The 14,516-nt window shown below is 40.5% G+C and overlaps 1 protein-coding gene across 3 annotated transcripts in view; it reads left to right on the forward strand.

Moving 5' to 3' along the window:
- Window positions 1–2,780: 2,780 nt before the first annotated feature.
- The window catches only part of CHUK (component of inhibitor of nuclear factor kappa B kinase complex), a 36,306-nt gene continuing 24,570 nt past the window's right edge, over window positions 2,781–14,516 (forward strand). For 2 of the 3 annotated variants that reach the window (XR_011494415.1, XM_014865659.3), the window contains exons 1-9: window positions 2,792–2,977; window positions 6,966–7,060; window positions 9,026–9,140; window positions 10,036–10,105; window positions 10,932–11,020; window positions 12,216–12,305; window positions 12,445–12,569; window positions 12,731–12,838; window positions 13,437–13,572. Coding sequence is in view for 2 of the 3 variants with exons in the window: in XM_014865659.3 (XP_014721145.1) it covers window positions 2,873–2,977; window positions 6,966–7,060; window positions 9,026–9,140; window positions 10,036–10,105; window positions 10,932–11,020; window positions 12,216–12,305; window positions 12,445–12,569; window positions 12,731–12,838; window positions 13,437–13,572 (933 nt within the window). In the remaining variant the exon portion in view is untranslated. Of the gene's footprint in view, window positions 2,978–6,965; window positions 7,061–9,025; window positions 9,141–10,035; window positions 10,106–10,931; window positions 11,021–12,215; window positions 12,306–12,444; window positions 12,570–12,730; window positions 12,839–13,436; window positions 13,573–14,516 lie in introns of all 3 variants that reach the window. The other variant, XM_014865658.3, reaches the window with a different exon arrangement.

A 14,516-nucleotide genomic window follows, 5' to 3' on the forward strand; every position in this document is an offset into this window, starting at 1 on the left:
GCGTGCTGTTAGATAGTTCCAAACTCATGGAGATGTGGGTTGGTGATAGGGCTTCAGGGAGCATCAGGGTATAGGCCAGAGGTGAGATTATGAGAATGGATGAAAATAAGGGTGAATACAGCCCTAAACTGGAGATAACTACCTGAGAAATCTCAATATTTAAGGAGTGCTTGGAAAGAGAGTGATCCATCAAGTACATGGAGAAGGAACAGAGAGAAAGCTCACAGGAGAATGCTGTATCTTGGAAGCCAAAATAAAAAATTACATGTTGGGCATTCATGGCATAGACACTGTTTCACTTAATCCTCACAAAATGTTTATGAGGTAGGTATTGCCTCCATTTTACACATGAAAAAACCCTAGACTGGGGCCCAGTCCAGTGGCTTAATGGTTAAGTTTGGGTGCTCCACTTCAGCGGCCTGGGGTTTGCCGGTTCAGATCCCTGGCACTGACCTACTCACCGCTGATCAATCCCTGCTGTGGCACACGTCCCACATATAAGGTAGAGGAAGATGGGCACGAGTGTTAGGTCAGGGCCAGTCTTCCTCAGCAAAAAAAGAGGAGGATTGGCGACAGATGTTAGCTCAGAGCTAATCTTCCTCAAAAATACCCAAAAGACTGGCAAACTTGAAAATAGTGGAGCCTGAGGTCAAGTGGCCCTGGATTTTTTTTTTTTATTTTTATTAAGATTATGATAGTTAACCTTGTGAAATTACAGTTGTATATCATTATTAGTCATGTTGTAGGTACACTACTTCACCCCTAGTGCCCTCCCCCAACCCCTCCCACCCCCTTTCCCCTGGTAACCACCAATCAGTTCTCTTTGTCTATATGTTAACTACCTCCTATGAGTGGAGTCATGCAGAGTTCTTTCTCTGTCTGGCTTATTTCACTCAACATAATACCCTCAAGGTCTGTCCATGTTGTTGTGAATGGGACAACTTTGTCCTTTTTTATGGCTGAGTAGTATTCCATTGTGTGTGTGTGTGTGTGTGTGTGTGTGTGTGTGTGTGTGTGTGTGTGTATATATATATATACACACCATATCTTCTTTATCCAATGATCAGTTGCTGGGCACTTAGGTTGGTTCCATGACTTGGCTATTGTGAATAATGCTGCAATGAATATAGGGGTGCATGGGACTTTTGTAATTGCTGATTTCAGGTTCTTAGGATAGATACCCAGTTGTGGGATGGCTGGATCATAAGATCTGGCCCTGGATTTTTAAAAAAGGAGCTACACAGCATCCCTGAAAATGGGAATGTTCAAAGAGTGAACTATGGGAAACAACTCAATTCCTGCAAAGATGGTTACTTCGGTGCCAGCCCAATCATCAGTATCCTCAGGTCTTCAGCATCCTTCCCAAACTCTTCCAAGTGAGAATTAGGAGACTGCAGCCCCATGTGTGGAGATCAGACCCATTCCAGTGCCAGCTATGCTGTACACCTAGCAAACAAGAGGGCTTCATCCTATTGGGACAGTCTGTCCCACAATCGGTACAGTCTGCCCAGCTCTAAGAGACGTGTTCTTACAGGGACTATTTGCCATCACCTCCAAGTCTGATACTCCAGCTCCATGGCTACCAAGCACACATCAAATCAGAATCGCTGATACCACACATACATCACTGAACCTACAACACGACCTGGTTTGTATCATGCAGTGGGTCTACCTTCTGGTTGAACTGTTCAGCGATTCTGGTAACAATAGACACGTTTGCTCTGCCAAAGGCTGATGGAATGCTTTCAAAGCAGTTAGCAACATTGCTGTGGTGTACATGCCATATCCACCTTTAGACATCTCAGCATGTTATATCTGCCATGGCACAACTAGGTGTCACAAAGGGTTGGTTGGAATTCTAAGTCAACACAACTGACATATTTCTTTAGGGATTTTGACTTTAGCTGATTGTTACACCTGGAGTGATTGACAAGATCCCGCAGTTCCGCATAGCGTCTGACAGACTCAAAGGGAAAACTGGGAGCTGGTTTCCCTACGCTAAGGCAATCCGCCACTTGGAAGCACTTCTTGTTGCAGCAACAGCATTCCCAAAGCTTGCCTCTGTAGCCCCGCAACGCACATCAGAAACAATCCCCAGAATGAAGAACTACTGCACTGGCAAGCCCCCTAACTGAAGGACTGCTTGACCGCAAGCTCCGTGGTAAATTTAGGAAAAACTCCCAAGGTCAGGAGGAACATTCTTTATTCCGGAACAGCGTCACTTCCTTCAGCCGTTTGATTACACACAGGGGAGATCCTGGAACAGGTGTATAGGAAGTCAAGCAAGAGAAGAGCTGAGCCTGACTCGTCTATGCAAGATGATTAATCGTTTAAAAAAAAAAAGTGAACTATGAAGGCTAATGTATCAGCGGGCCTGTTAGCGCAGGATTCTTTCTAGTTCTTTGGATTCCTCAATATTTAAATCACTGGTGGCCTGTGCCAGTGCCAGCTCAGCGGGTGATGAGGTTGGAGGATAGATGGCAGAGGTCTGAAAGGTGAAGTGTAGACAGGGGTGGAGACGATGTGAAGTTTAGAAAAGACGAATACTGGAGAGACTGGTTTGGAAAGTAATTTGAAGGGAATGCAGGATGTGGAGAGAGCTTATATTTTTGAAGACTGAAAAATCACACGACTGGATCTCTCAGCCAGGAAAAGGCCCAGAGAACCTGGCAGCTTGAAAGCGCCCTCTTCCCCCTATCCTTCCACCGGCTGGTCCCCTGCGGAGCCCCCGAGACTCGGGGCGGAGCTTTTCCTGCGGCAGTTGCCGGAAGTGACGCATACCTCTCGCGAGAGGGAAGACGCGCGAGCCGCGGCGGCCCGGAACCGGCCTTGGAACGGTGGCGGAAGCTGAGGCCGCTTGCCCTCCCGCCCCATGGAGCGGCCCCCGGGGCTGCGGCCGGGCGCGGGCGGGCCCTGGGAGATGCGGGAGCGGCTGGGCACCGGCGGCTTCGGGAACGTCTGCCTGTACCAGCATCGGGTGAGGCGGGGCGCGCGAGGGAGCGGCTGTGGGTGTTTGTCAGAGCGTCTGTGGAACACAGTGACTGTCAGTGTGTGAGAGATTGTCACTGGGACCTTGGGCAGTATTGTGGGCCACTGAGCTTCTGTGTGTGTGTGAGAGAGAGAGAGACAGACAGTCAGATTGTGCCTGTGAGCCTGGGGAGTGAGTCCGAGGTTGCCTGAGGTTCTGGGTCAGGTTCTGGTGAGAGCCCTTAGGGAGAACTCTTGCTATGGGTGTCAAGATGTGACAAAGTGGGTGACAGTGCGTGTGTCTTTTTGCATGTAGAGTGTCAGGGTGTGTGAGGCAGATGCACATCAGAGAGTGTATGTGTGAGCACCAATGGGTGAGAAAATGGGGCTGAAGAGGGGGCTGCCTGTTGGAAGGGGTGTGCGCTTGGAGGCCATATGATATTAGTAGGGGCTGGAGTAGGGGAAGAAGGTTTTATGGTGGGTCCACCGTTAAGCTTTTGGAAGCAATAGTAGGCTTTGGAGTTGGGGATACGTTCCAGGTGGGGAACAGTGTGAGGATCAGCTGGTGAAGTGATCATGACTTCACAGGGGAAGGAGATAGCCTGGGGTGAGGTGCTCTAACCGGTGGAAGACAGCTAACATCCGAGTCGGGAGTTTTGCTTTGATTTAATTGAGAACGTTTAACCGTCCTAGCAGCAGTTAATAATCGTGTTCGAGCTCTGTCTTTTGATATACCAATAAAAGCTGTGAACCCTTTCCCCAGAAAAATGCACAGATGCACATCCATACAGCCTTATGCATTGTCATTTGAGGGAGTTCATGCTCTCCTGAAGGACATCCGCAGCCTTTTACGTATATAGACCCTGGACTAATAATCCCTGCAGTATAGCCTTTGTTTTGTCATCTGTAAAATGGTTATATTAATGTATATACATCATGGGTCTGTTTGACAATTCAGTAAGGTAATTGTGTAAAGCTAAGAACAGTAACTGGCCCATGGTCAGCCCTCAGTTGTTAGCTCCTGCTACTGCTGTGTTGTTGTTGCTGTTATCATCATCTTCTTCATCATTAATTGACCTTAAAAAAGGAAATATTGAGATGTATGTGTTATTCTAGGAAGATGTTTTGTAAGAGATAAATCTGAGTGGAAAAACATATGGGACAAAATGAGCAGTTAAGATATTCCTAAAATGCTTGCAATTGGCCTGTGAATGGAGAAATGAATTCAAGAGGGAAAATCATGATTTGCTGTCCTATGGAATATGGGTGTGGGTAGAGAGCCCATAATGTAGGGTGGGAGGTAGGGGAGATGGGACTCTACCTGGGAGCAATAGGCATGTTTGTGTGGCAGTTACAAAGACAAATATCACTGAGGAAATTTTGTGAAGCAGGTTTCTAGATAGAGCATAGGAGGAAATCTTGGAGAGAGGGGGAGTGGAAGGTGAAGGACTAAGGCATTAAGTACTGTGACAGCCAGACAAGTAGTAAATTTAATAGTTCCTACAATAAGAGAGGACATAAGGCACTCAGAAATGAGAGGGAGCCAGGTACTTACAGGAGAATATTGCCTGTGGCCTTGTTATCTAAGCCTGCCCATCAGCCTGTCAGAAGAAAACAGTATGCATGCTGGCATGCTTTTGTGACCAGTATTCTTGGTCCCTGGCCGGAGATGGATGAATACATCACTTTTTTTTTAAAATTGTGGTAAAGTATGTATATCATAAAATTTACCATTTTAACCATTTTTAAGTGTATGTCAGTGGCATGAAGTACATTCATATTGTTTTGCAACCATCACCATCATCCATTTCCAGAACTTTTCATCTTCCCAAACAGGCGGTCTGTACCCAGTAAACAATAACTTCCCATTTCCTCCTCTCTCAGCCTCTGGCAACCACTGTTCTACTTTCTCTCTCTATGGAATTTGTCATTTTTTAAATGGAAGAGATTTGGGCTCCTTTAGAATCTTAGAAATCTCTCGGGAACTTTCCAGTTGTCCAGAGTGGCCCTTCTCCAAAACTGGGACATTTGACAACTGGGCCCGTAGTGAGAAGAGAAGAAATAGTCTGTCATAAGACTTGGAAACAGCATCATTCCTTTTCCAAGCTTGACTTAGGGTTTGCATTTACAGCTTTCATGATCCTTGTGTTTTGGTGGAAGCCAGGTCCCAGTATTTCATTTACACTTCTTAAAGCACAGTGAGGAAGAGAAAAGGATGTGAGATAGTTTATTTAGCTGGTTATTGTGCTGGGTGCTGGTGGTGCCCAAATCAACAAAAAAAGTATTTTCTGCCCTCAAGGAGACTTCAGGTGAAGTGAGAGAGTAGACACAGAAACACTTTAAGTACGGTGTGTTACCGATATAACAAAGTTATTTGTAAAGTGATGTGGAAGCATGGCAAAATAACCAAAGACCTCTTCCTAGGGAACAGGGTAGCACTTCTCAAAGTGTGTTTGGAAAAACGATTCCCATGAAATGCTTCGAAAACAAGGATACTATGGTCAAATACAATGGGTGATGCTGCATATAATATTCCTTCATTTGGAGATTCATAACCCATGTAGTATGTTACAAGCCCTGAGCAGTCCTATAGTAAAGAAGTTAACTTAGTATTTTCCAGTTTTTAAAATTGTGGTAAAATATACATAACATTTACCATTTTAACCATTGTTAAGCGTATAGTTCTGTGGCGTTAAGTACATTCACATTGTTGTGCAACCATCACCACTATCCATCTCCAGAATATTATCATTTTTTTAAACACGGAACTCGTCTTTTTGGCCAGACTTGTATGAACTTTCTACAGAACGTTCTTTTTGAAAAGGTAGAATGAGGAAGGCCTTCACAGAGTAGGTGAAATATAAACTGGAGTGTTGAAGGGTCTTATAGAGTGGGATCTTTTTGAAATAGATAGCTTCCTGCCTCATTCATATGAGAATTTAGGACTTAAAGTTGTTTATGGTTGTACCAGGTTGTCTCCATGGTGGTAAAAGCTTACATGGGACCTAGGTAAAACCAGGTATCTGCTGAAAACAAAAGAAGGGTTGAAGGGAGTGAGGACTGTGGTTAGGCTGGATTGTAGTCTATCCTTTCTTCTCTCTCTGTACGTCTGCTATCTTATTTATCTCTAGCTGTTTCCCCCTGCCCCCATTTAGAGTTCCATACAAGTTGTGTCTTGCGTCCTCATCTATATATTTTTTTTCCTTCTCTTTGGTCCTGACTGCTGTTCCTGAGCTGCATTATTACTGTTGCCAGAATGCGATGAGGTCTGGCTATTTCCTGTAATGTGCGTCAGGTTGTGTTTAATTTCAGTCAGAACTGGCTAAATTACTAGTCATAGGCAAGAGCTATTAGGTTCATTTTGTAGATATGGAATCATTGTTAGGATTTTTTTTTTTTATGTCACTTGAAATGCAAAGATTAGGAACTAGTTTTGGAGTTTTTTGCATTAGAATAGGGCTCTTGTTAGCTTCTTAACTAAGCTCAAAAAGAAGTTTGTTGGGGAGATATTTTTCTAGCGGTATATATGAGACTGTTCTAAAGAGACCTGTTATAGGATCAGCCTCAGTCACTTTTTGCCTGTGTGCTTTGGTGTATTTGAAGGTTAGTTTTAAAGCATTGGTTTAATAGTGTCATGGTTTATCTAGCAAAACTCTGGCTCGAGAGAGCTGAGGGTGAATACAGTCGTGTGCCACATAAACATTTTGATCAGTGACAGACTGCATATACAATGGTGGTCCCCTAGGATTAGTATCATATAACCCATGTGTGTAGTAGGCTGTCCCATCTAAGTTTGTGTAAGTACACTCTATGATGTTTGCACAACGGCGAAATCACCTAACCATGGATTTGTCGGAATGAGTCCCTTGTTAAAATGACACATGACTGTGTTTAATTAGTAAAGCTAAAGAGTTTTGTTTCCCCATTTCTTTGATAGTAAGTAAATCTGCACAAGAACCTAATTTATGTTTTTTTCTGTTGATTTTCTATTTTGGCAGGAACTTGATCTCAAAATAGCAATTAAGTCTTGTCGCCTAGAGCTAAGTACGAAAAACAGAGAACGGTGGTGCCATGAAATCCAGATCATGAAGAAGTAAGTGTGCTTGATGACATATTTCCCCAGTTCTGTAGCCTAGCCAGATGTCATCATAGGGAAGGAGGCCAGGAATCCATTCTTATGAAGATCTTTTTGGGAGCGTGTTTTTCTCTTTCTCATTAAATGTAAGTTCTATTTCAAATAACATCACATTAAGTAAGTCTAGTTTAAAAAGTCAGCTAGGTATTATCAGACTCAGCTCTCTGAGGGCAGAATCTATTTCTTGTGGATCTTGGGCAATGCTCATCTTGTTATACTTTCTAGTTAACAATCACTACTCTCATTTCTTTGCTCTCAGCTACTGTTGTTAAATAATGTATCTATTGCTAAATAAAAAATTACCCCAAAACTTAGTGGCTTAAAACAACGAACATTTAATATCTCACATTTTCTGTGGTTTAGGAATTTGGGAGTGGCGTAGCTGGGTGGTTCTGACTCGGGAGCTCCCTCCTGAAACATCTCAAAATGTTAACTGGAGCTGCAGTCATCCAAAGGGTTGAGTGGGGCTGGAGTATCCACTTCAAGAGGAGTGCATTTATATGGCTTTTGGCTCGAGGCATCAGTTCCTCACCATGTGGACCCCTCCATAGGGAAGCTTGAATGTCTTCATGACACGGCAGCTGGCTTTCCCCAGAATGGGTGATCTGAGAGAGAGAGCAGGATGAAAGCTGACATATCTTTTATGATCTTTCCTCGGAAGTCACACTCCATCCTTTCTATCACGTTCTGTTTGTTAGAAATGAGTCACTAAGTACAGCCTACACTGAAGGGGAGGAGAATTAAGCTCTTGAAGGGAGAAGTGGACATATTTTAAAATCTCTACAGGTAGTGTGCTAAGTGCTTTGCAAGTAATTCTTCTAGTTGTCACAACGACCCTGTATTTATGTATTATCCCTATTTTATAAATGAGGAAGTTGAAGCTCATAGTCATACAACTGATAGGTAATAGAGTCTGGATTTGAAATAAACACTTTCTGACTGCAGTGTCTGTTTCAGTTCACTTTAATGGTTTTCAAACTTGGCTGTGTGGAGAAATCACCAGGAAAGCTTGTTAACAGTATAAATTCTCAAGCCCTGCACATGAAGATTCTGTTTCTTTAGGTCCCTAACACCTGGGAATCTATTCCAGTTTTGAGAACCACTGAGCATAATGATGATGATGATGATAATGTCTGGGATGATATATTGTTAAGTTAAAAAAAGATATTAGAGAACAATGGATAGTGAGATTCAGTATTTATCGAGAAAATCTATTTGTGCTCAGATTAAAAACTGGAAGGAATTATGCCAAAATTTTAATGGTGTTCACTTCTGGGTGACATCGTGAGTGATTATGGGAGAGGCAGTATGATACGGACTTTGGAGCCAGACTGCCAGATTTGTATCTTTACTTGACCACCTTCTTGCTGTGTAATCTTATGTTACTTAACCAGTTTGTGCTTCAGTTATCTCCTATGTAAATCTACCTATAGTAGGATTATTGTGACAAGTAAATGAGTTAATGTATGTAAATTGCTTGCTACTTGGCACATAGAAATGTAATGGTAGTAATAATGATAGTGTTTTTATCTATATCTTCTTTTTAAAAATTATTAATTTTTAGTTATACAGGTGAGACATTAGAATATTATAAATAATGCCAGCTTTTCTTCCCCACACTGCCCCCCAATTAACTACCCTTTCAAACCCAGTTTCTTTTCATTGTAAAAAAATTTTTTCTTCTTCTTCTTCTCCCCAAAACCCCCTAGTATGTAGTTGTATATTCTAGTTGTAGGTCCTTCTAGTTGTGGCATGTGGGACGCCACCTCAGCGTGGCTTGATGAGGGGTGCTAGGTCTGTGCCCAGGATCCAAACCAGCGAAACGCTGAGCTGCTGAAGCAGAGTGTGTGAACTTAACCACTTGGCCACAGGGCCGGCCCCGGAAAACAATTTTTGATTATGGTATTTTCCCCTTCTCGTTAGGTTGAACCACGCCAATGTTGTAAAGGCCTGTGATGTTCCTGAGGAATTGAATTTTTTGATTAATGATGTGCCTCTTCTAGCAATGGAATACTGTTCTGGAGGAGATCTTCGGAAGGTAGTGTGGTTGTCTTGAGATGATGAGATAGCATATCATGAACTTTAGCAGTGTTTGAATCACATTCAATATGATAATCTTGAATAAGGGTTAGTAAACTATGGCCCTGTTACCTGTTTTTATGGATGCTTTCTTACTATAGCAGAGTTGAGTAGTTGTGACAAAGACCATATGGCCTGCAAAGCCTGAAGTATTTACTATCTGGTCCTTTACCGGGAATGTTTGCTGATTTGTTGTTATTGGTAGTGTTTGCAGGATGGGACTATACTGATCGTGTTAGATCAAAATATCAATGTTGAAGATGTTTATAAAAAAGTTTTTTTCTCTATTTCAAATCTTTCTTTCCTATCTCATTTTAAATCTGCCATATGGCTATTTTTTAATATATCTGTGAGATTTTTCAACTTCAAATACTTTCCCCCTTTATCTTTACTTGAATAAGCCTTTTCATGAAATTTACATGTCCTCAGTATGGATTTGGTAATTTTTCCCCTCTTATATTTTCTTTCTTTCTTTCTTTTTTTGGTGAGGAAGATTTGCTCTGAGCTGACATCTGTTGCCAATCTTCCTTTTTTTTTTGGCCTGAAGAACATTAGCTCTGAGCTAACATCTGTGCCGGTCTTCCTCTATTTTGTATATGGGTTGCTGCTACAGCATGGCTTCATGAGTGGTGTAGGTCCACTCCCAGGATCCAGACCTATGAACCAAGGCCACTGAAGCAGAGCACACCAGCCTTAACCACTACGCCATGAGGCCAGCCCCTCTTATATTTTCTTAATCATGACTTATTTTCTTATTTGAATATTCTCTTAGAATACAGTGATTAATGTGTCTCCATTACTGCCCGGCAATATTGGCAGTGTACATTTTTAGACTTCTTTTTTTTTTCCTTTAGCTACTCAACAAACCAGAAAATTGCTGTGGACTTAAAGAAAGCCAGATACTTTCTTTACTGAGTGATATAGGTATGTAATCAATATGAAAATACCGTCATAATTTAATGCCCTTTTGGTCTATAAAAGATTCTGTATACTACTTGGGAATTAAGGAGAATTGTTAATGTACCATTCAAAGCGTAGATTTTTAACATCTATAAGAAATTATTGAAAAATTTAACTATTACTGTTGATGTCAAGTTAAACCTAGGATATTTTGTTATTTATTTTTTGGTTTTGGGTAGGAGTCCATTTTTGACTAATAGGTGTTCCATTTGCTGACAAAAAATGATGTGAAATGACCTTATTTGATTTTACTTCCCCTCCCTCCCTGATTAACATAGTAATTTTATTTAACAGTGGCATTGCATCTCATGGACATAGGTTCTCAAGTCAACTCTTAGGGTGAAAATCTCTTTTTAATCAGAATTACTCCTAAAAAATCCCTAAAATAACCACTACGTAGGCCTTTGGAGGAAGCTCAAAAGCCATAATATGCATTTTAATTTTGCTTCTTTTCCTAGGTTGTGGAGGCGAAAGTCTAGTTGAAGAGGGTGATTTAGGTGGGAGGGAAACGATACTAGGGTAAATATAGGGGTTTTCTCAGTTGCTTGTTCCATTGCTTTAATACTAATTCTCCTGTTACTTGAGCATGTATTATAATACTACAGTATTTGTTCAATGTTACTGGATTTTCTGTGAAGAAAATATGAACTGCTATAATATCATTAATCGTAGAGTTATGATGGTTCATATAACTTTGAGCATCAGGGCAGATCTGTACAAAATGTGAGGATGAATTTTTTAAAATTTAGTGTTTTCCATTACCTCAAAATACATTTTAAACTTTATTTAGGGTCTGGGATCCGATATTTGCATGAAAACAAAATTATACATCGTGATCTAAAACCTGAAAACATAGTTCTTCAGGATGTTGGTGGAAAGGTAGGTGAAACCTGAAGAAATGTTCCATGCCCTTGAGTCCAGCCTCCCTGATGTAGTTAGTCTTTGAGGTTTGGTGCCTTTCCTGTACACTCACAGCACTCTATACTTTTTCTATCCTGGCCCTCACTACACTGAATGGTGGTTTTGTGTTTAGTTATTTATCTCCTCTGCTAACACAGTAGCTCCATTAGAGAAGGAACTGCACCTGTCTGGTTCACTTCTGTTTTTCTAGCACAATATCTAGCAGAGAGAGTAGGCAGTGAGTAAATAATTTGTTGATCCTTATGAAGCATATCCAAAAAACATACACATCCTGGATCTGCTTTACTTCAAGAAAAAAAAGTATGTTTACTTAAGTATGTTTCTTATTTAAGAAAAAAAAGAAAAACTCCTTCTCTTCCCCAAAGTCCTAAGTTCTATATTTAATTAAAATTCAAAACCTTGATTTCTCAGATTCCTCGATGAGTCATCTTGAGAAGAACCAGAATTGTGAACTGACTGCTGAAATATTTGTTTTTATCAGAATAATTTGAGTAGTTTTCTTGCTTCTAGCACCCAAGTTGCGTTCCAATAAAGTTGTAAAGCCAAGAGTCTGACCCTTAAACTGGGTTGCGTCCTGTTTAGTTAGTGAAGATGGTGGTCAGTTGGAGGTGATGAAACCCTGATGATGATACTTCTCTTAGGAGCTCTTCATGTGTGCTTGGCACCAACTGTCTCTGCTTTTTTTGTGTGTCCAAAGGCTTCAGGATGTTCTTGAAGTTAGATAGGTATTTACTCGCATTGATTTACTTTAAGATGGTGTGATGCTTCTTCAAGTTTGCAAGTCACCCTTACCTTTGCCTGATCCTTAATGGATCAAGCTTATTCTGAATATACCAAAATAAAAATTAATAGTCAATCTGTATTTAGTTTTTACCTTGTCCTTAGCGCTGTGTTAAATTCTTTCCTTTCAGTATTTCATTGAATGGCAATAACAATTCTGTGAAGTAGGGATTGGTAGTAATCCTGTTATATAGGAAACTGAGAGAAGTTAAATAACTTGATCAAGATCACATGGTTAGTAAAGTGGTGGAGCTCAGGCTTGAAATACGTTTGTGTCATTCCAGAGCCCAGGTTCTTCACCACCAGCATTAGAAGGACATTGTTGCCTTTCGTTTTCAAGTTTCTCAACCATTTAATACTTATTATTTTGCAGATTATGCATAAAATAATTGATCTGGGATATGCCAAAGATGTTGATCAAGGAAGTCTATGTACATCTTTTGTGGGAACATTGCAGTATCTGGTAAGACATGTATTATTTCTTTGAATTTAAGTGTGCAAGATACTCGTTCTTATTTCTGAAGGTCATAAATATACTAGTTCAAAAATAAAGTAGCTTTTCTCTTATAGTATTGACATTTAAAGCATTTTTCCTTTTTAAGGCCCCAGAGCTCTTTGAGAATAAGCCTTACACAGCCACTGTTGATTATTGGAGCTTTGGGACCATGGTGTTTGAATGTATTGCTGGATATAGGCCTTTTTTGCATCATCTGCAGCCATTTACCTGGTAAGAAATGAAAGAGAATTTTGGTGTGCTTAATGGGATACCTCTCTTTAAATGTTATAATTGCTTTTTAAACACATAATTGAATAAAATTAAATGGCAAATATCTTAGAATGTTTATGACAATCAGGTTGTCAACTGAGGTCGTTTTTGTTTTTATATAGGCATGAGAAGATTAAGAAGAAGGATCCAAAGTGTATATTTGCGTGTGAAGAGATGACAGGAGAAGTTCGGTTTAGTAGCCATTTACCTCAACCAAATAGCCTTTGTAGGTAAGTATATTTTAGTTGAGGAAGTTCACCTCAGCTTCTTTACGGTTGTAAAAGTAACAGTAGGGTTGTCTGTTCCAAGTAGCATTATTCAGTAGGACTTTCTGTGATGATAGAAACGTTCTATACCTGCATTGGCTGTGTGAAGCTACTGAGCACTTGAAAGATGGGTAGTGTGACTGATTAACTGAATTTTAAATTTTAATTAACTTAAGTGCAAATGCAAATAGCCACTTGTGATTAGTGGCTGCCACATTGGACAGCACAGGTCTGGTGGAAACAAGAACTGCTACCATTTAACTGATTGGCTTAGGTGCTGAGAAGACTCTTGGGATAATGAAGTAAATGGGTTCCTTGGAGAAGGGAACTGGACTCGCCTGTTGGAGTTGCCAGTAACTAATGTATATATGTGGATTTTGGATTGTTTTTATGGAAGAAAGTTTGTCCCCTGTCATTTTATAAATTATTTGAAAGTAAGATACAAAATGGTACAGACAAGTAATGAGAAAGGAAATGGACAACCTATAAAATTACCTTTTTTACACTGCTGAAGGAAAATTGGAACATAATGATTTTCACCCTATTTTTGTATGCTTTCTAGTTTAATAGTAGAACCCATGGAACACTGGCTACAGTTGATGCTGAATTGGGATCCTCAGCAGAGAGGAGGACCTGTTGATCTAACTTTGAAGCAGCCAAGATGTTTTGTGTTAATGGATCACATTCTGAATTTGAAGGTTAGTTTGAATGGGATCTACTTCGTAAGATTTGCATTGAAGTTAACAAATTTATTTGGGAAATGAGCATAAATATGTTTTAATAATCTTTTCCTGATGCTTATTTGAAAAAGAAAATAATATTCTTAGAGCTGATGCATTTTTATTTCTTTAGTAAGCCTTCTCAGTTTTGTTTCTAAGTGGTCTTTGTTGACTACTCATTTGAAGCATCTTTAGGGTTTTCCCTTTCCTCATATTCCTGCCATTATCACCTCACAAATTTAAGTTGAATCATACTGGATTTGGTTTGGTGAGGAAGGTTCCTACCTGGCTTTCATGCCTCTATACTTCCTCCCTATTCTACAGTCCATGCAGCGTGAACTACCCATCTCATGTTCTGAAAATGCTTTTTCATTCTTCTGTCTAAGAAACTAACATAGTTCTTTCTTGCCAACCAAGTTACTTCTAAACTGATCTGCTTGGCTTTTTTTGGGCTTTCCTAAAGCTGGTCCACCACAACCAAGTGCTTGCCTTGAACCTGCTTCTCTTACCCTTTACTTCACTGAGGACCAACTTGTCACTGCTTCTTATGCCATCAAGCCCAGTATCTTTTTTGTTCTTTGACAAATGCTATCTTTCTACCCAGAATGATCTCTATCTCTGTGTGTCTCCTCACCTACACTGGCACATATTCAACTTTCCTTTTCTCTGAATGGTCTCTGCCAGTCTGTCATTTAGTCATATTTACTATATTCCCTAATTGTTTTTCGTCTTCCACTCATCGTCTCCATGTCGATTATCTTCTTCAATGCTGGGTTTGTTTTTACTACTTTTATAAACAATCGCCCACCCTGCTACCTTGCCATGCCTATCCCTTTGTACAGCATTCTGTACAAAGCAGGGCATGTACCAGGTTCTCAGTAAATATTCACTGCTATGAATGAGAGGTTCTCTTACACTGTATA

Source organism: Equus asinus, chromosome 2 (assembly GCF_041296235.1).
Source record: "Equus asinus isolate D_3611 breed Donkey chromosome 2, EquAss-T2T_v2, whole genome shotgun sequence".
Lineage (NCBI taxonomy): Eukaryota > Metazoa > Chordata > Mammalia > Perissodactyla > Equidae > Equus > Equus asinus.